At 41.3% G+C, this 20,506-nt stretch overlaps 1 protein-coding gene across 1 annotated transcript in view; it reads left to right on the top strand.

Annotated features, from left to right (window-relative positions):
* The window catches only part of LOC115428194 (glutamate receptor ionotropic, kainate 5-like), a 76,388-nt gene that overhangs the window by 26,789 nt on the left and 29,093 nt on the right, over positions 1–20,506 (top strand). The window contains exon 7 of the mRNA XM_030147037.1: positions 6,875–6,988. Coding sequence (XP_030002897.1) covers positions 6,875–6,988 — 114 coding nt within the window. The remainder of the gene's footprint in view (positions 1–6,874; positions 6,989–20,506) is intronic.

The following is a 20,506-nucleotide window of genomic DNA, read 5'->3' on the forward strand; positions in this document are numbered from 1 at the left end:
CAGCATAACGGCGGCCGACCATTACTGTCTTTTCTGACTGATATTACGGTGCTGTGAAGTGACCGCCGGGCGCCACCTTCCTCTGATTAAACAGCCATCTCTCGCCGCAGGGGCTAGAGTTCCCGATTTTCCACCTGCAATTAAAGGCAGCACCTTTGTTCCAAATGTGCACGGCTCCTTTGCAGAGATTGTGGAGCTTTTAATGAAATATTGATTTTTATTGTGCAGAAGTCGTTGGCGAGGCCGCGGCTGCAGAATGCATTACAAGTTGAGAGTGAATTGTTATTGTGCAGATCTCGGGGGAAAAGCCAGGCGCTCACACTGCATGATGGGAACTTTTGTTCTGCCGGGGCTCACTGGGTAAATCATACTGGTCCCTTTGCAAAAACAGGAGGGATTTACATTTACAGCATGAACTGGGCTCCTCACATGAGTTCCACTGAGGAGAGTTCAGGTCAGATCTGCAGCACACACATGATCGGAGGATATCGACCAGGGTGTGTTCATATGAAGCAACAGAAAATCCACTCAGTACTCACAGAGTTTGTGTCTGGTTTCATCTTTTTCAAGTGATTTAAAGCCTGTACAGACAACAATGAAATTATGCCAGTCCATGAAAGTTTAATATCGTTTCAGCCTTTTGTCCACCAAGGTTATTATCCTTAATGAAAACTAATGAAATGACGAAAACTAGAATTGAAAAAACATTTTCTTTAACTGAAATAAATAAAAACTATAATTAAAAGAAAAAAAAAACATAACTAACTGAAACTGTATTGTGTGTTTACAAAACTAACTAAAAAAGATAAAAATTATGGATAAAATTCCCTTCGTTTTCATCGTTGTCAATGTCGAATTGATACGAAATCGATTTATTTTGCTCAAGCAGTTTTAGCTAGTGGCACCATATGATGTTTAACGGTCCGTCACTTGTGCTTTCCAGTCGTCTTCTGGTCCCCACTCTACCTGGAAACATGCAGACTAAAGTTGGGAGAAAGCAGCAGAGTCCTGTCTGGGATTTATTTGAATACGACGACAGAGAAGAAGAGAAAAGATATAAAATAAAACTAAAGTAAAACTAAGCATTTACAAAAAAATGAAAACTAATAAAAACTTGCAAACCTGCTCTAAAAGCAAATTAAAACAAACTGAATTCGAGAAAAAAAAGGCAAAACTAAATAAAATTAAACTATAATGAAAAATCCAAAACTATTAGAACCTTGAATCATGGGGCTTGAATCCAAATATGAAGGTGGGACTAACAGGTGCCGAGTAAACCAATCACAGATTTTTAATTTTTTTTTTTTTTTTTCTTTTGTGTAAAGCTGTGAAACTCTTGTTCACAAACGTGGACAGTAAACCCATAGCAGAGGAGGTTCACTTTATGAGATCACACAGCAGTCCAAATGAGTCACTTTTCCATTGGACATCTGCGCAAAACTACACCGATATTTACTAAATGTTGAAAAAACACAAGTGCGTAACATCAGTTTTTCCATTAAATCACAAATGTGATGATTTTTAAATTTATTATCATGAGAAGTCATTCCATAAACATGACAACAAACATAAATATGGTGTTGATTTACAGATATATTCATTATTATTATATATTACCCCTCTTTCCTGGTGTGTCCACACATACCACACCACGTTCATTTTAAAACTTTTCTTCTTCTCTTGTTGTAACGTCCGTCAACATCGGTGTTTTTTATTCACGTGACTCTAGTTGCAGAAAAAGGTCTCTCCGTTGCAGTTTAGCGTGATATACCAATTGCGCTACAGCCAAAAAACCACCTCTTGCCAGTGCAAAAACTTTTAATCAAAAAAGGAGAGCTTTGGCGAAATTGACGTTTTTCCATTAGGTAAATTTTGATTCGTAAGTTATATTCACACAATTCCAGGGTCACTGATAAAGCAACTATTGTTAAACTAAGATAAGATAAGATATGCGTTCATTAGTCCCACAAGGGGAAATTCCATAAAGATGATCCTTGTTTTCATTGTATTGTTTAGGACAGCTGTGTCAAACTCATGTTAGTTCAGTTCCACATTCAGCTAAATTTGATCTGCAGTGGGCCGAACCAGAAAAATAACAGAATAATATGTAAATAATGTCAACTCTGAACTTTTCTCTACGTTTTAGAGCGAATGAAGTACATTTGCATTATGAACAGGTTTCCATCTACAAACTATCCTTTCAAAAGATGTGAATAATATGAACAAACTGAACAAAAAAGTGTAATTTTATCAATATTCTGCCTCAGTTTATCATTTCCACATGTACATTATAACAAACAGATCACAGTGGATCTACAAACACACAAAACATTTAATAACAGACAGAATATTGTTAAAATTGTACGTACTTCACTTAAAACTTTTCAGGTTGTTCATATTTGTTCAGGTTAGTCACATTTTTTGTAAAATTAAACTTTGTTTTAGTGTAAATACATGAAAATATTTACAAAGAGAAACATCTGGACTTGTCATTATTTATATTTTATGATGATAGTATTTGACCGGTCCTGCCCACTTGAGATTGAATTGTTCTGAATGTGGAACCTGAACTAAAAGGATTGTTAGTGTACTTTTTGCATTTTACAAATTCAACCCAAAGGAACTGGACCCTTTGGCGGGTCTAGGTGGTTTAGGGTCTATAGAGACTGTCCCCATGTGGTTTGGACAATATCACTTTTATGACCCTTTGGAAAGTCAACTTGAACCATGTGTTCACAAATGTGGACGTCATGCATGAAAGAGTTAAGCATTTATTCCATATAATAATGATAATTAATGGCCAAATATTGAAAGTTAAGTTCTTCCTGATAAAAAGGTGCAAAGGAATCGGCAAAAAACAGACATTTTCTGACACTTTTATTGTGAAAACAACATAAATCCATGTGGGCCTGTGGGTTAACAGGTGGAATAACAACTAGAACGGTTCAAAACGAGGTGAATGGACCATGTTTTATTCATGTACTGAGGAATATTTCAACTAAACCAAAACACGTTTATTGTCCAAACCTGAAAACTGGCAGGAGTTTGGATGTGAATGGTGTTTGTTTTTGTAAACCCCATTATGTTTACCTTTTCTAATACTGAAGACATGAAGCAGAAACAGCAGGTCCTTCAGTGGAAAAGGCTGTTTTCATGCACACACTCTGTTTTTTAATGAACATGATGCAGACAGCTTTACATTAGAACCCACTGTAATTGGATTTGCACTTTAGCTGCGTATGAACATAAGTGTATGAGACAGGTTTGGTGTAATTTATGCACATCCTGCTGCCTTTTCCTGTTCGCCATCATGGACCGAACCCTCCTCATGAATATGGATACACCCCCCACCCCACCCCCCCAACCCCCCCCAACCCCCCCAACGGCCACGACAGGAGCAGACTCATAACACATGGAGTTGAGGCGTAGAAGACGTAGCCGTTAACGTGTATTTTCACGTACTTTAAACATGAAATTTCGAAGACATAATTTACTTAAATCATATTTTCCGTCCGTCAGAGGAAATGTCGGGGTTTTTTTCCCAGAAGGCTTTTGTTTTGTGTTAATGCAGAATAAATGAACGCTAATCTGAAGTCACAGGAGACATGAGGCAGAAAATGAATGCAACATCTATGTCTGAGGTGTGTGTGTGTGTGTGTGTGTGTGTGTGGGTGTGTGTGTGTGTGTGTGTGTGTGTACACCAGATCTTAATCTTCTTATCCCAAATATTAGACCATGACCTGACTCCAGGACAGACTGGTTTGTAGTTTTAATGACTGTATTTACCTCCTTTCCTTCTCCATGTTCAGTGTCATTAATCTGTAAAATGTTGAACGTCATGTACGTGCTGTTGCTGGGATCCAAACCCTGGCCTACTGTGTCGTAGACTGTAGTGTTTCTTACTAAGCTATCTGTCCACATGTACTTCAAAAGTGCAAATGTATGCGTCCCACGCCTCTCCTACGGTGTCTCTTGCACTCACCATTTATGACAGCGGTTCCAACCTTTTTTGTCCCACCCATTTTTTATAATTCAAGTTTTTATTCTATTTTGTAAAAGAGAATTCACATGTTTTACATTCACACACACAACATTTTACAAAGTAGTTTATCTGTATTTCTTTTCTTTTCAGAAAACAACAAAACAGTCTATCTGTACATTTGTTTTTCTGTGTGTATCTCCAGTGTTTGTACTTCTTGATTTCTTTTGCCCCCCCCCCCCCCCCCCGTTTAAAACAACAAAACGTTAATAAAATAATAATAATAATAATAATAATAATAATAATAATAATAATGCATTTATAAAGGACTTTTCATTCAACACAATCTCAAAGTGCTACAGTGAAAAAAGTCAGACTAAGATACTACATATAAAACACTTTACATTATATTGTAATTACATGGCTGCATTTAAAATATACTGACAAATAAAAACAGTTCTTCTTTTAAAAATATATTTGCATATCCCCAAGTTCATTAAGGTAGAGTCAAAGTAGATCATTAAGTCAATAATAATAATAATAATAATAATAATAATAATAATACAAACAACAAGTGTTGGGAATAACGGCATTACAAATAACGGTGTTACTAACGCTGTTATTATTTTCCAGTAACAGGTAATCTAATTAATTACTATTTGAAACGTTACAACGCCGTTACTGACAGTGAAATGTGGTGCGTTACTCTGCACTGATATCTAACAGCTGTTATCTGTCCTGGTTCGCTCAGCCAGGCACCAGAGGTGTGACGTTCACAGACGAGTCGAGTCTTTTAAACGGCTCTGTTTAGTGATAAGAACCGATTCGCTGCGAGCCGTTCTCATATTCAGATCCCCCACACTGCCGTCATGCTTCAGCTGTGTGTCCATGAGTCTGAGCTGTCCACGCTGACGCACACCTGAACCACTGATGACATCTACCAGTTTGAGTTGTCCACAGCACAACACAGGCTCCTGAACGCATCTATGTTATCAGCTAATTTAGGGGAGGAGTTATCAGTGAGTCTGACTGACTGAACTGAAGACATTTACCGCTGGATCAGAGAGGAGGGACTGAAAAAAGTGCAGATGTGGATTAACTGGAGGAGCATCTTCTTCTAGACATGCACATCTGCATTTATGTGGTGGAAAAGACAGGCCCTGGTGGACCCCGGCCTGGCCCTGGTGGACCCCGGCCTGGCCCTGGTGGACCCCGGCCAGGCCCTGGTGGACCCTGGCCTGGCCCTAGTGGACCCTGGCCCTGGTGGACCCCGGCCTGGCCCTGGTGGACCCCAGCCTGGCCCTGGTGAACCCCGGCCAGGCCCTGGTGGACCCCGGCCTGGCCCTGGTGGACCCCGGCCTGGCCCTGGTGGACCCCGGCCTGGCCCTGGTGGACCCCGGCTTGGCCCTGGTGGACCCCGGCCAGGCCCTGGTGGACCCCGGCCTGGCCCTGGTGGACCCCGGCCTGGCCCTAGTGGACCCTGGCCCTGGTGGACCCCGGCCTGGCCCTGGTGGACCCCGGCCTGGCCCTGGTGGACCCTGGCCTGGCCCTGGTGGACCCTGGCCTGGCCCTAGTGGACCCTGGCCCTAGTGGACCCTGGCCTGGCCCTGGTGGACCCCGGCCAGGCCCTGGTGGACCCCGGCCTGGCCCTAGTGGACCCCGGCCTGGCCCTAGTGGACCCTGGCCCTGGTGGACCCCAGCCTGGCCCTGGTGGACCCCGGCCTGGCCTTGGTGGACCCCGGCCTGGCCCTAGTGGACCCTGGCCCTGGTGGACCCCGGCCTGGCCCTGGTGGACCCCGGCCGGGCCCTGGTGGACCCTGGCCTGGCCCTGGTGGACCCCGGCCGGGCCCTGGTGGACCCTGGCCTGGCCTTGGTGGACCCCAGCCTGGCCTTGGTGGACCCCAGCCTCACCAAAGTCATGGTATAGAAACTCTGTTTAGTGGAAACATCGGTTCCATCTGAATGAGTGTTTCCTCTGAAACAGGACGAATATTATCAGACAGAAGACGCAAACATTCGATCACTTGTCTTCCTTAACTCAAATTTGCTGAAGGATAAGAATCTGGAGAGGCAGTGGAACCCAAAAAGGATGACACTGCTTTATTATTTCAGGGATAATGTCTTTAATTTTGTTCACACTCTAATAAATATGAAGTTAAATACAGTACCTGTCTGCTGTTCTACTCTATGAAACTGACCCGTGAAACACGCTCAAAAATCAGTTTTCTTTTACATATTTGAAGATTTTTTTTTTTTTTTTAAAGTAACGCAATAATCACTTTCCCTGGTAACTAATTACATTTATGAAGGAGTAATTCCATTACTAATTCAGTTACGTTTTTGGGAAAGTAACTAGTAACTATAGCTAATTACTATTTTAAAGTAATTTGCCCAACACTGCAAACAACAGTAATATAGTAGCTAAACAACAGTGGGTGTCACGATTTGTTCCTTGTGAGTGTTCGTAAAGTCCATCCTCTACTTTGTCATGTTCTGGTCTCTCCTGACTCCATTTTAAAATCACAAATTTCCGGTGACCCCAGACATTTAAAACGGAAACTTTTTTTTTTTTTTTGGCAAAAATTAATTTGTTTTTCATCATGTAATAGTTTTCTATCCTCTGTTTCAAATACAGGTTTGTATTAGAGGACATATGGTCTATATAATGTATATTATTGTGGACGGAGGCAGAAAACTGAACAATACAAAATACAGAGGATAATATTCGAATAAATGGTGATAAATTACTTAAGAAAGGTTAAACTGGGAGCTGACACTAAAGTACCACTGGGTCTGTATGGGTTAAAGTATATATTAACAGCATGTGCAGGTTGTTAGTGTGTAAAATACGAACCAATCACATGGTTTTTTTTTGTTTTTTTTTCTTGTCTGTAGAAAGCCGACCTGGCTGTGGCCGGTTTCACCATCACCTCAGAGAGAGAGAAGGTGATCGACTTCTCCAAACCCTTCATGACTCTGGGGATCAGCATCCTGTACCGGGTCCATCTGGTAAACACACCTGCACACACACACACACACACACACACACACCACAGCCTCTGCATTCAATCCAACTAGAGCAAAGTCTGATGGGAGCTACGGCGGCTAAAACACCAGGATCTGACCTTTCCCTTCCATTTTCACTGTCTGTTCCTTCCATAATATCAGAAAAGGGGAAATATTTGAGAACGCTTGTTTAGTTTCTGAACAAATCCCAGGTTTAGACGCAAACACAAGGTCCAGAAAAAACTCCGTTTTTTGTCCCAGCAGGTCAAAGGTGACGAGTGAGTGAACGAGTAAAACCTTCCACAAACCAAACCCACTGTACTCAGGTTTCATCCATATCAGGGGTCTGCAACCTTTATTATCAAAACAGCCATTTGGCCCACTCTTCTGCCAACAAAAATAGTGTGGAGCCGCAAAAAATAACAGAGCTTATGAACTGTTAAAAGTTTTAATCGTTTTTTACATTTTATCTTTTACAACCACTGAATACAACAAACAGAAGTGCAATGTGGAATGGATTCTGGAGTATGATTACTCCAAAAGTACACCGTAAAAGTAGTCCTTAGTATTTGTGCTAATAGTATGTGAAGTACTAATACCAAAAATACCAAATTCATGAGGTACGTATTGGAAAAAATAATTTTATTCATCACTGAAGTTAGTCTTAAAGCCTATTTCAGAAAAACAAAAAAAGCACTTTTGAAGCTTGGAAGAGAATCTGGAATATGATTACTCCAAAAGTATACAGTAAAAGTAGTTCATAGTACATGTGCTAATAGTATATGAAGTACTAATACCAAATATACCAATTTCATGAGGTACTTATTGGAAAAAATAATTTTATTCGTCATTGAACTTAGTCTTAAAGCCTATTTCAGATGAAAAAACATTTTTGAAGCTTGGAAGGGATTTTTGAGTATGATTACTCCAAAAGTACACAGTAAAAGTAGTTCATAGTATTTGTGCTAATAGCTTATGAAGTACTAATACCAAATATATCAATTTCATGAAGTACTTATTGGAGAAATTAATTTTATTCATAATTGAATTTAGTCTTAAAGCCTATTTCAGATGAAAAACAAACACTTTTGGAGCTTGGAAGGGATTTTTGAGTATGATTACTCTAAAAGTACACAGTAAAAGTATTCATAGTATTTGTGCTAATAGTATATGAAGTACTAATACCAAATATACCAAATTCATGACTTACTTATTGGAAAAAATAATTTTATTCATCATTGAATTTAGTCTTAAAGCCTAAAAGATGGAAACACCTGCACTTCTGGCTCCACTTCTGTACGTAAACATGGACACAAGGCACTGGATGAGTAACAAGTAAGGGTTGATTAGCAGCAGATGCACCACTGCTGTTAATGCACAGAACGGCCATGTTGAACTCATGTTGAAGCCAAGGCTGATAAGTGGCCCCCCCCGTGGGCCCCCCCACGCTAAGGAGGTTATGTTTTTGCCAGGGTTTGTTTGTCTGTTTGTTTGTCTGTCCGTTAGTGTGCAACATAACTCAAAAAGTTATGGACAGATTTTGATGAAATTTTCTGGTCTGTGCCCCCCCTGTGGGCCCCCCCACCCCCGATCACCACCAAAATTTAATCATTTCTTCCTTATCCCATTTCCAACAAACCCTGAAAATTTCATCCAAATCTGTCCATAACTTTTTGAGTTATGTTGCACACTAACGGACAAACAGACAGACAAACATACCCTGGCAAAAACATAACCTCCTTGGCGGAGGTAATAATATCGATGTTCATAAACTATGTGGACAAAAGTATTGGGACACATCATGTCTACAGCTGTAAGATGTCCTGTTCGTGAGGATTTAAGATAAAAACATCAATATTTCCTTAAAGTTTAATGGGAGGTTTTTCTTCCTCAGTCAGATGTTTACCTAAAGTGAACACAAATAAAATGCAAAGTACTGTGACGTATAGAGCCACGGTCATATGGAATGTTCTGCTGGGATGAATAATTCAAGAAAATAACAAATACAGATTTAAAGAATTACTGAAAGAGTATTTATTTGCAAAACAGTGCTGTTCAATCATTTTGATGGGTGAGTTAAAATTATTGGATGGTGTTTTTTCAGTCCTGTCCATTCCACAGGTGACTCCATTTTTTTATTTTTGTGTTAGAGCGTTGAATTAAGAGCTTGTAATCGGGGTGTGAAGGGGATTTTAAGCAATATAGTAAAAAAATGCTCCAGGAAAACATCTCCTACCGTACCTTTAAGAGGCTACCAACCCTAATATTTACACATCATTTGAAGAGGACTCAGAGTGCATGATGGAGGCAGAAGTTTATCTGTCCAAACGTTTCCATCTCAGCTCCAGTCAAACATCAGCAGCTCAGGTTATCAGTGTGTGAAGTGGAAATGTGCGTAAAAGGCCAGAACAGAAGTGAACTTGTTTTAGTTCCGTCTGCATCTCAACGCTTCGCTGGTTCTGGCTGATGCAGGTCGTCCTCCGTCTCCTTCTTCTGTGTTTAATCAGAAATCCCAGCTGTGAACCAAGATTATTATCGTTAACGAAAACGAACGAAATGATGAAAACTAGAATTGAAAAAACATTTTCGTTAACTGAAATTAATAAAACTATAATTAAAAGAAAAAAATGATAACTAACTGAAACTGTATTGTGTGTTTACAAAACTAACTAAAATGTATAAAAATTATGGATAAAATTCCCTTCGTTTTGTTTGTCAATGTCGGATTTAAATGAAATCAATTTATTTCACTCGAGCAATTTTAGCTGTTGGCACCATATGATATTTAAGGGTCCGTCACTTGTGTTCACTTGTGGTTTCCAGTCGTCTTCTGGTCCCCACTCTACCTGGAAACATGGAGACTAAAGTTGGGAGAAAGCAGCAGAGTCCTGTCTGGGATTTATGTGAATACGACGACAGAGAAGAAGAGAAAAAGAGACGTACTAGAAAAGCACTCAGAGAGCGTGGACCTCCACCAAGGCAGATCAGTGCCCCCACCCCCCACCCCCAATCACCACCAAAATTTAATCATTTGTTCCTTGTGCCAGTATCAACATTTCCTGAAATTTTCATCCAATTCCATCCATAACTTTTTGAGTTATATTGCACACGGACAGACAGACAAACCAACGCCAGCAAAAACAGAACCTCCTTGGCGGAGGTAAAAAAAAACTAAAACTAAAACTAAGCATTTAGGGAAAAAAAACCCAACAACTAATAAAAACTAGCAAACCTGCTCTAAAAACTAATTAAAACTAACTGAATTAGAAAAAAAGTCAAAACTAAATAAAACTAAACTATAATTTGATTTGATTACCTCCGCCAAGGAGGTTATGTTTTTGCCAGGGTTTGTTTGTTTGTCTGTCTGTTTGTTTGTTTGTTTGTTTGTTTGTTTGTCTGTCTGTTTGTTTGTTTGTCTGTCCGTTAGTGTGCAACATAACTCAAAAAGTTATGGACAGATTTGGATGAAATTTTCAGGGTTTGTTGGAAATGGGATAAGGAAGAAATGATTAAATTTTGGTGGTGATCGGGGGTGGGGGGGCCCACGGGGGGGGCCACTGATCAGCCTTGGTGGAGGTCTGCGCTCTCCGAGTGCTTCTAGTTTATTTATTTATTTCAAACATGCAAAGAAAAAAAAAAAAACGATGCAAATTAAGACAAAAACAAAATAAGTGTTACGCCCCGGCCTAGGGGTTTACCAGGGCGAACATAATGTGCTCTATTTTGTCCCCTCCCAGCTCCCAAGCACACACGTCAGTCGAAAACTAAGGTTTACAATGTTTATTACAATTATTTTTTCCTAAACAGCTAAGGAAGGGTTAGGGGAGGGAGCGGCTAAAACAACAAACAAAATATCTTCTTTACAGTTTAAACTAAATTACCTACTCAAAATAAATGCACGAAATAAAATACAGCAAACTTGCCTAAACTTCCTAACCAAAAACAGGAGAAAAGGTGGAACAAAAAAGAGCCGACCTCCCCTACCTGACAAAGGTTCAATTTTCAAAAACTATTTACAACGATAAACAATGGAATTTTGCAGGAGCACACGAAGACTGACGGTCACTCACACACTCACACAGGGTGGGGAGCTGGCAGGAGGCAAGAGAGAGCGAGGACGGAAGCTCCAGGGCCATTTTTAAAGGGCCGGGCAATCATGCTCCACCAATCAGCAACCTGCAACAAACAGACACAAAAGGGCACAGCACACCTACAGGACGGGGGAGAACACACACACACTAAACAGAAAACACATACATACAAATAGACAAATTATGTCCCAGGGTCATAACAATAACATTTAAATGTACTGAATCTGTCTTCAGGCACATTCAAGTCTGAATTTTGCAAAAGGAGTAGGAAGAAGTCTGAACTTATTTAATCCTACCCCTCAGTGCTTTTACACCTTTGTCACTAACTTAATACAAGAATCAAACTATACTATTTTCCTACTTTTAGTATCGAACCACAACAAATCCATAATGTAGTAACTGAATTATACACAACAATATGATCATGGCAGTACAGTTGTACAAACAGACTCAACAATTCAACCATTTTCTTCCATAATTCCAGCAGATTTATCAGTACAACATCATCCATAAACAAACAGGCCTCACTGTCATGATTAAATACTGGACCTCGTAAGAATCAATTCTTTGTATCTTTTTTTAACTGAATAATGTTTGAAATAATGAAAAATCCCAAACTATTAAAACCTTGCTCTGAACCCGGTTGCCGTTTTTCCTGCGGAGCCCAGCGGGTCGGCCGAGCCTCTGCAGAGTCTGCAGATGCAGTAAAGGTTCATTTATTTCACCACAAACTGAACAACAGCGTTTGCACCTGTTGACTTTACCCCTCCCTGTCCGTCCGTCCGTCCGTTCGCTCAGTCTGACGGTTCGATGTGTTCGGATTGAAAAAAACACAAACGCCGCAGTCATGCCAGCGGCACGAGCTCCGCCGCTCGAGACAACATCGGTCCTGGAACGGCTCAGGTCAAACTGTGAGTTTAGGGCAAAGAAACAGAAAATGTTTGTGCATCCAGAGAAGATGAGGCAGAGCGGAGGACTCCGACACAGGGCATGTTTCTGCCGCTGTCTTATTTTGGAGACGAGAGGGATGTGATTGAGTGGAGGGGAAGAAGGTGACAGGAGCTGAATCTGATCAACCTGAGTTTTCAGCCTCAGAGGGAGAAGCAGTGACTCTGCCTCCATGACTGAAATGGAAAACATGGACGTCATGATCCTGCGCTTCCTGTGACTCAGACTGAGGCAAAGAAACTGAAACAGGACGACCAAACGCACAAATACAGACTGAGATGAGGACGGCCGCCTCATTTACAACACTGACTCCCACTGAAAACAGGGGTCTCTTTCAAGTTTGTGCTCTTTTTGCTTATTTTTTTTCCAAACACTACTTTAAAGGAGTGATAGTTTTGTTTTTTTTTTAATGGAATTCTTCATTTTCCCACATTTCCCTGTGGTCTACATGAACTTTACATGCTCTGCTTGGATCTGAATTCTTCATTCATTCAACTCCACAGGTCCATCTTCAACTCCATTTCTGAATAATAGTAGTTTTCTTCTAAATGCAATGTTAACATTAGAAGTTTATGGTTATATAGTGTAAAGGCAGTGAGGTTAAATAAAGTGGTTCTAATGGAAGTCAATGGAGCCTTTTTGAACACGAGGGTCATGTCCAAAGTTCTAATCAGCACCAGTGTCCTATCCACCTTCTATTTATTATATGGAAAATATTACATTTTTGGTGTTAAAAAAATAAAAATTCAGAATTCAAATAATTACAGTAGCATTTAAAGGGTTCAAATCATGAGAATTTATACATTTTTGGTAGTTTTGAGCATGGCTGAAGTTGTTTAACAGGTTTATTTAAAAACAAAAACAAAAAAAATGTAGATTACAATGTGAAAATGGTTGAAACTGATGGGTACAGTTTTGGGCGACACGGTGGTGCAGTGGTTAGCACTGGTGCCTCACAGACAGAAGGTCCTGGGTTTGATTCCAACACCAGTCGACGGGGGGTGGGACCTTTCTGTGTGGAGTTTGCATGTTCTCCTCGTGTCTGCGTGGGTTCTCTCCAGGTACTCTGGCTCCTCCCACCATCCAAACACATTCACTGATAGGTTAATTGGTTAATCTAAATTGCCCATAGGTGTGAATGTGACAGTGATTGTTTGTCTGTGTATGTTCAGCCCTGAGATGAACTGGTGACTTGTCCAGGGTGAACCCCGCCTTCGTCCCTATGTAGCTGGGATAGGCTCCAGCGACCCCCATGACCCTAAAGAGGATAAAGCGGGTTCAGAAAATGAATGAATGAATGAATGTTATGTTTTTTGGGGTTTTTTTGTAATAAATAATGTAGAATTCACATAATTAAACTGGCATTTAAAGGGTTGAAATCCTGGAAATTGTTGAATGTTTGGTAGTTTTGAGCAGGACTGAAGTTGTTTAAGAGGTTTATTTCTAAAAAAAAAAAAAAACAAAAAGAAAAAAAGTAGCGACTAGAAGCACTCGTAGAGCGCAGACCTCCGCCAAGGCAGATCAGTGCCCCCCATCCTGATCACCGCTAAAATGTAATCATTTGTTCCTTTTTTTTGTAATAAATCATTCAAAATTCACATAATTAAAGTGGCACTTAAAGGGTTAAAATCCTGAAAATTGTTGAATGCTTGGTAGTTTTGAGCAGGGATAAAGTACTTTAAAAGCTTTATAAAGAAAAAACAAGTATTGATGATGACTTTATGGCAGTTTTTTTTGCGTGTACGTTTTTGCCCTGAAGGTAACCAGAGGGTAGTAAATTTAAGGAGGGCATAAGGGTTAAAGGTTTATTCCACTTTTTAAACCTGTGTTTAGTTTATTTGGTTTTGCCCGTAGGTGCTGTGACTGTTCCTCGTTGTCTGTAAATGTTCTAAAGCCTGTGCTGGTCTGGTGGTGGTGGTCCTCCGTCTGCGTCTGCACATCTGCAGCTCATCAGTATTCTCCTCAGCTCGCTGGGCGCCTCCATGTCCTGTTAGCACCTCCGTGTATTAACTCAGTGATCAGTCAGCTGTTTCGGGCCAACTTCATTTCCTTAAGTGTTTATTTAAGGATTAAGTTGAGCGAGAAAAAAACCCTCTTACTCCTAGTAACGGCCCGCGGTTACGATTTACTCCGTCACCTTGCAGAACCCGTCGCATCGGTGGCTGGAAACGGCGGCGGCTAAACGGCGGCGTCTGCGGCGTCGTAAAGCGACTCCACTAAACACCTGGCGGCTGTTATCAGGTGACCATTATCCACAGCAGATAGAGCAGCTAACAGGCCGTGGAGACGGCGGTGACACACATAAAACAGCTGCTGTTCCCTTCGCAGCCGCTGGAAGATGTGCACGATGGATGGAACAGAAGGACATCTGCAGTGGTGAACCTAATCTGCACTCATTAATGTCAATTATGAAGCATGAGCCTCGAAATTAAAGGAGGACGGTGTGTAAAAGTCACATTTAACCCATGAAGACCCAAACATCCACCACCGACCAGAACCCTCTGAACTGTTTAACACCTGTTCATCCACCAGAGGTGTTTTCTCAGACTGCAGTGGAAGCTCAGCTTCTGCTAAAATGACTCCAGTTAAATGCTCAAATCTGTTCAGGCGTTTTCATTTCATTGACTCCAAATGTGTTAGAACACGTTCATCTCACAGATGAGTTGGTTCAGAATCAGTTTGATCCCAGATCAGTGGACTGGATGTTGTTCACTTCTCCTCCATTCCCGTGTCTGTGTTTTCTCCTCCATCTCTGCTCAGTGCATTTGTCTGCAGACGCTCAGCGTCCATGCACTTCAATGGGACTGAGTGGAACTGGTCTGAACTGACTCTAAACTGGACGGGAATTGGATAAATGACACCATGTTGTCCCGCCCCCGGACGCTCGGCATCTCTGGGGGTGAATGGAGCTGTGGGCGGAGCTCGGCTGGATGCTGAGCTTCCACGTGCTGATTGGAGGATGGGTCCAAAGGCTGAATCCTGTTTGATTGACAGCTGTTTTCAGATCTGCTCCTTCACTGACACAGTTCAGTTTAATACGTCACACATTCTGCTGGGAAATCACAGAAACCAAATGAACTGTTCATTTCTTACACTGTAAATAAAACACACTTATTCTATTTCCTTGTTTCAATTTAACATAATTTCAGCTTTTTCTTGTTTCAGTTCCATAATTTAATCATTTCTTGTTTGAGTTTAATATCATTTTGTAGCTAGTTAAATCACTCATACTGTTGCCTAGGTTGGAGTGAACTAGCGGTCTAGTGAGGTGCACATGATGGCAGACAATGCTAATGGAACGGAGGGACAAATTTATGTTTACATAACTTGATAATTTTTTTCATGTAAGCCGACAATGAGCTTCCCCTCTGAAAGACGAGCAGCCGTCACTGTCATCCACTAATCCTGTCAATATGTGAAAATAACTGAGGTAAAATGCAGTTTGTCCTCAATTATTCATTGGATAAAATGTACAAAAACTAGTAAAATGAGACTAAAATGTGCAAAATACTTGAAAAATAAGGAAAAAATGAAGGTGTATGGTATAAAAGTGAACAAATTCTTCTTAAATGTGGAAAAAATGAGTAAAATACTTGGACACCTCTGGACTGGACCTTTCTAAATTCCACTTTTAGACCAAATCGTGATTTCAGTCCTGGTTCCCATCCCGTCTGTCGAGCTCATCAACAGAAACATAAAGAAATGTAAATCAGCCAGATGTACTGAACCGCTTTTTATCGTCCATGTCTGAGCTGATATTAAAAAGAAACTAAAATAAAGCTACAATAAAAAAAAAAAGAGGAAGGAAAAAAAATAACACATTCCATACAAATCATGAGAAAAAAAGCAATAAAAGGCAGAGTAAATAGCAGCGATCGGTTCAGAATCAGATAACAGATAATAACAGGATGCACAGTAAAAGTCTCATTGTGATTCATCTATGTAAAAGTTTAATGTGAAACACAAAAATGATTTATTTGAGCGCGGCGCTGATCTTCAGATATTAAAGCGCCCACAGTCTGCAGACGCTCTTGAAGACTTAAATCCTGTTAACCACTCCACGGCTCCCAAAGCAAATAAATAAACAATAGACGGCGACGTGTGGCGGGACGCGGCCCATTATATCACATTTATACAGCACACGCACACGCCGCCGCCGCCGCCATGCTCCCAAACGCTGGCGAACACACTTAAAGATGCTAATCTATTTAATTGCTCAAGCTGTTGACTTATGCACACACATTAGCCAAGCACCGCCGTGTTTATCAGTGTTCTTGCCCCCTGGTGTTGAACGCTGTAAATTTATGTCTGCTGCTGCTCCCAATTCATTAGTCGTCCATATATTCACAGTGTTCTTCAGCCGCTCCGAGCCTCGGCTCCGTTTTATTACACAGAAGACGAACAGAAAACAGCTGCATGTGAAGGAGAAACCCACGTTCATTTAGAACAGAGTCACATCTGAACCTTTGAGCCGTGCACTGCAAAAGCAAAGCACGCACGCACGCACTCACCCACTCACCCACTCACTCACCCACCCACTCACCCACCCACCCACCCACCCACCCACCTACCCACTCACCCACTCACACACTCACTCACCCACCCACTCACCCACTCACTCACCCACCTACTCACTCACTCACCCACCCACCCACCCACTCACCCACTCACACACTCACTCACCCACCTACTCACTCACTCACCCACCCACTCACTCACTCACTCTCTTTCTCACTCACTTACTCACTCTCACTCATTCACTCACTCACTCTCTCTATCTCACTCACTCACTCTCTCACTCACTCACACTCTCTCTCTCTCTCACTCACTCACTCAGACTCTCTCTCTCTCTCACTCACTCACTCTCTTTCTCACTCACTCTCTCTCACTCTCTCACTCACTCACCCACTCACTCGCTCACTCACTCTCTCACCTACTCACGTGTTCACTTTCCCACTCACTCAATCTCTCTCTCTCTCACTCACTCACTCACTCACTCAGACTCTCTCTCACTCATTCACTCACTTACTCGCCCACTCACTCGCTCGCTCACTCACTCACTCACTCACTCGCCTGCTCATTCGTTCACTTTCCCATTCACTCGCTCACTCTCTCCCTCACTCACTCACTCACTTGCCTGTTCACTTGCTCACTTAGTCACTCACTCACCCACCCGCTCACTCACTCTCTTTCTCACTCACTCACTCTCACTCATGCACTCACTCACTCACTCTCTCTCTCACTCATTCACTCTCTCTCTCACTCACTCACTCACTCACTCTCTGTCTCTCTTTCTCTCTCTCTCTCACTCACTCACTCTCACTCACTCACTCACTCACTCTCTGTCTCTCTTTCTCTCTCTCTCTCTCACTCACTCACTCACTCTCTGTCTCTCTTTCTCTCTCTCTCTCTCTCTCTCTCTCTCACTCACTCACTCACTCACACTCTTTCTCACTCACTTACTCACTCTCACTCATTCACTCACTCTCTCTCTCACTCACTCACTCACTCACTCAGACTCTCTCTCTCTCTCACTCACTCACTCACTCACTCTCTTTCTCACTCACTCACTCACTCTCTCTCTCACTCACTCAGACTCTCTCTCTCTCTCTCACTCACTCACTCACTCACTCACTCTCTTTCTCACTCACTCACTCACTCACTCTCTTTCTCACTCACTCACTCACTCACTCTCACTCACTCACTCACTAAATGCATGTTAACATTGCTCTATTGCTATTATACACTATATATTATATATATTCATCATGTCTATAAATGTCAAAATATTTTTAGAAAATATTTTAAAAACATTATAAAAAATTAAAGATATTTCAAACATGTAAACATTTTTTTTTTTGGACCCAGTCTCATACACATGCTTATTTCTAACCGGACTAAAGGTCCTAAAAACCCAGCTTTGACCTGTTTCTGCTTCTAAAGTTAAAGTTAAAGTTGCATAAACGTGTGTTCAGTCGTTCTCTGTCGTCTCATCAGTTCAGATGATGATCGCTGAGTGTGAGTGTGTCCATCACCATGGCGACCAGTGTCCACACAAACAGGTCCCAGTCTCAGGACCACTGGTGGTCTGTGGGACCAGTAGATGTGTGTGAGGTGAACACATGACAGTCTAGTGTGCAGTGGCTGTTTCAGATGCAGATGAAACCGCACAAGGACATTTGTTTTAATCAAACCGTACAATGGAATGTGTGGAAAACAGGACTGAGGCCTGGGTGTTGGTTCTCTGTGGACGTTTGGTTCTGGGCAGACGGTGGGTTTCAGTCGCAGACAGACGTGTTTGTTCTGACCTGATGCATCTGTCGCCAAAAGTCACTTTCAACAACAGTTCATCTACAACTACTTCAGTGTTTAAGACGGCTAAAGGAACATAACAGCTTTTTTTTTTTTTCACTGTAAATCCTGCGAACTTCAGGTGTTATAGGTTCGAAATCTTTGTTGTGTGATTTCAGTGTATTTTAAATGTTTGTGTTTTTTTGTCTTTTTATCTCACCGGCCGAATAGGCTTAGTTAGTCTTCAAACATCATCGGATTCATTTTAAACGTTTTTTGTATCTTCTTTGGGACAATGTCTACAAAGTTTGTTCACAGTTTTGAGAAATGTTTGAATTTTTGAAGAATGTTTGAAATACTAAAAATGATCCTTTACGTCCAATGGTCCATATTTTGATGATTAACTGTCTGGTTTTGGCCGTAAGTTACTGCACAGTGGAATAATTCAAAAGCCTTCAGTCCTCTGACAGTCATGAACAGTTCTGCTGTGGCTGGGTTCAAGGTTTGGAGATCGACAAGAACGATGACTGAAAACACTGAGGTGGGGTCAAAGGTCAGCCTGTGGATACTGACATGTTTACGTGGATATGGGAATTATAAATGCATTAAACTAGTCGGAAACTCTAAATAATAATACTCTCAATCTTTTTCTGTCAGGCCCCCCTATGGAGGACGAAAAATCTCCAGCCCCCCCCCCCCCACCCCCAACCCCAGCAACATTGTAACAGTGGTGCAATTATAACTTTTATTGAAAGAAAAGTCAATATTGTAACAATACTTTTTGCTTTTCCTTGAATAATTTGTTGTTCAAATGAAAAAATAACTTAGATTTTTGCTTGAACAATACAAATAAACTCAACAAGACTGCTCCGAGACAATATTTTTCCAAATAAAAATTGGAAATGCGCAATTATCCTACAACTATGAGAATAAAGTTACTTATTTTAGAACAACAAACAAATTTTGGTAATAAAGATGAACATTTTAACAATATCAGTGGCTGCAATGACCCTGTTTCCACTGCACATCTCAGAACATTAAAGTGCAAACTGTACGAATTGTGCGAAAACAGAAACATTCCACTTTTTTTTTCCAGTCCAGTCCTTGTCCATTGTCCAAACCTAAACTCCTTGTCTAGTCCAGTGACAGATCACCATGGCAGTAGATTTGTTTGTTGTACGTCCCTAACATGAGTGCAGGGTGCTCCAACACTAAAATATTAGTTCCACCTGCTACATGTTCTAAGCTGAAGGAGAAAAACAAAAACACCACCCAGGAGAGATCCCATGCCCCCCTGGCACGCCTTCGCACCCCCCCCCCGGGGGGCCCGCCCCACACTTTGAGAAACACTGAATTATAACAACACACAATACCATATACATACCCACACTGCTGCAAAATAATTGACCCTGTTACACATCCAGCATGTAAACTAAACCCATAACTCACTTAAAGTAAGTAATACAATGGTGCCATCCAGCAGCGTTAAATAAATGAACATGGCCATCACATGCACACACGATCTACATATTTATATCAACCCCGCAACAACACAACAATGAATAACAAATGTTCCAACACTAGATAACTCTGTAATATGTAAATGCTCATTAATGAGCTCTAAACTACACATATTAATGACCGCGACCTGGCCGCAGCTCTAAGCTAACAGGCTAGCGAGGCTAATGGAATTACCGTACTTTCTGGACTATAAGCCACTACCTTTTTCTTGTTTTGAACCCTGCGGCTTATACAGCGATGCAGCTGGAGTATAGATTTCTACAGGCTAACGGCCTCCAGGGGGCGCTCTAGCAGGAAGCACAAAAGTGAGACAGACAGGAGGAAGAGGTGATGAAGAGGAGAAGTTTTAATCTGAACTTTTAACAATGATTTTGCGTGTCATGCACAAACCCTCATCATGGAAAACACACGAAGAAATGCATATTTTGCAGCTTTTAAGTTAAAAGCAATCGATGTGTCTGTAAAGAAGGAAATAGAGCTGCAGCACCGAAATGCCATTGAGCAACAACAGAAGAGAGACGTAGAAGGAGTGTGACGGAGCCTTTGAGGATGTTCAACTCCAACACTGAAGAAGACGACTGCAGCGGTTTAATGAGCAGAAGAAGATGAAGATACAGCTCTATGACTTCTGGGTTTTTGAACCAGCCTGTTCCTGACGTTTTACTGCCGT

This window comes from Sphaeramia orbicularis, chromosome 11 (genome assembly GCF_902148855.1).
Source record: "Sphaeramia orbicularis chromosome 11, fSphaOr1.1, whole genome shotgun sequence".
In the NCBI taxonomy this organism is placed as follows: Eukaryota; Metazoa; Chordata; class Actinopteri; order Kurtiformes; family Apogonidae; genus Sphaeramia; species Sphaeramia orbicularis.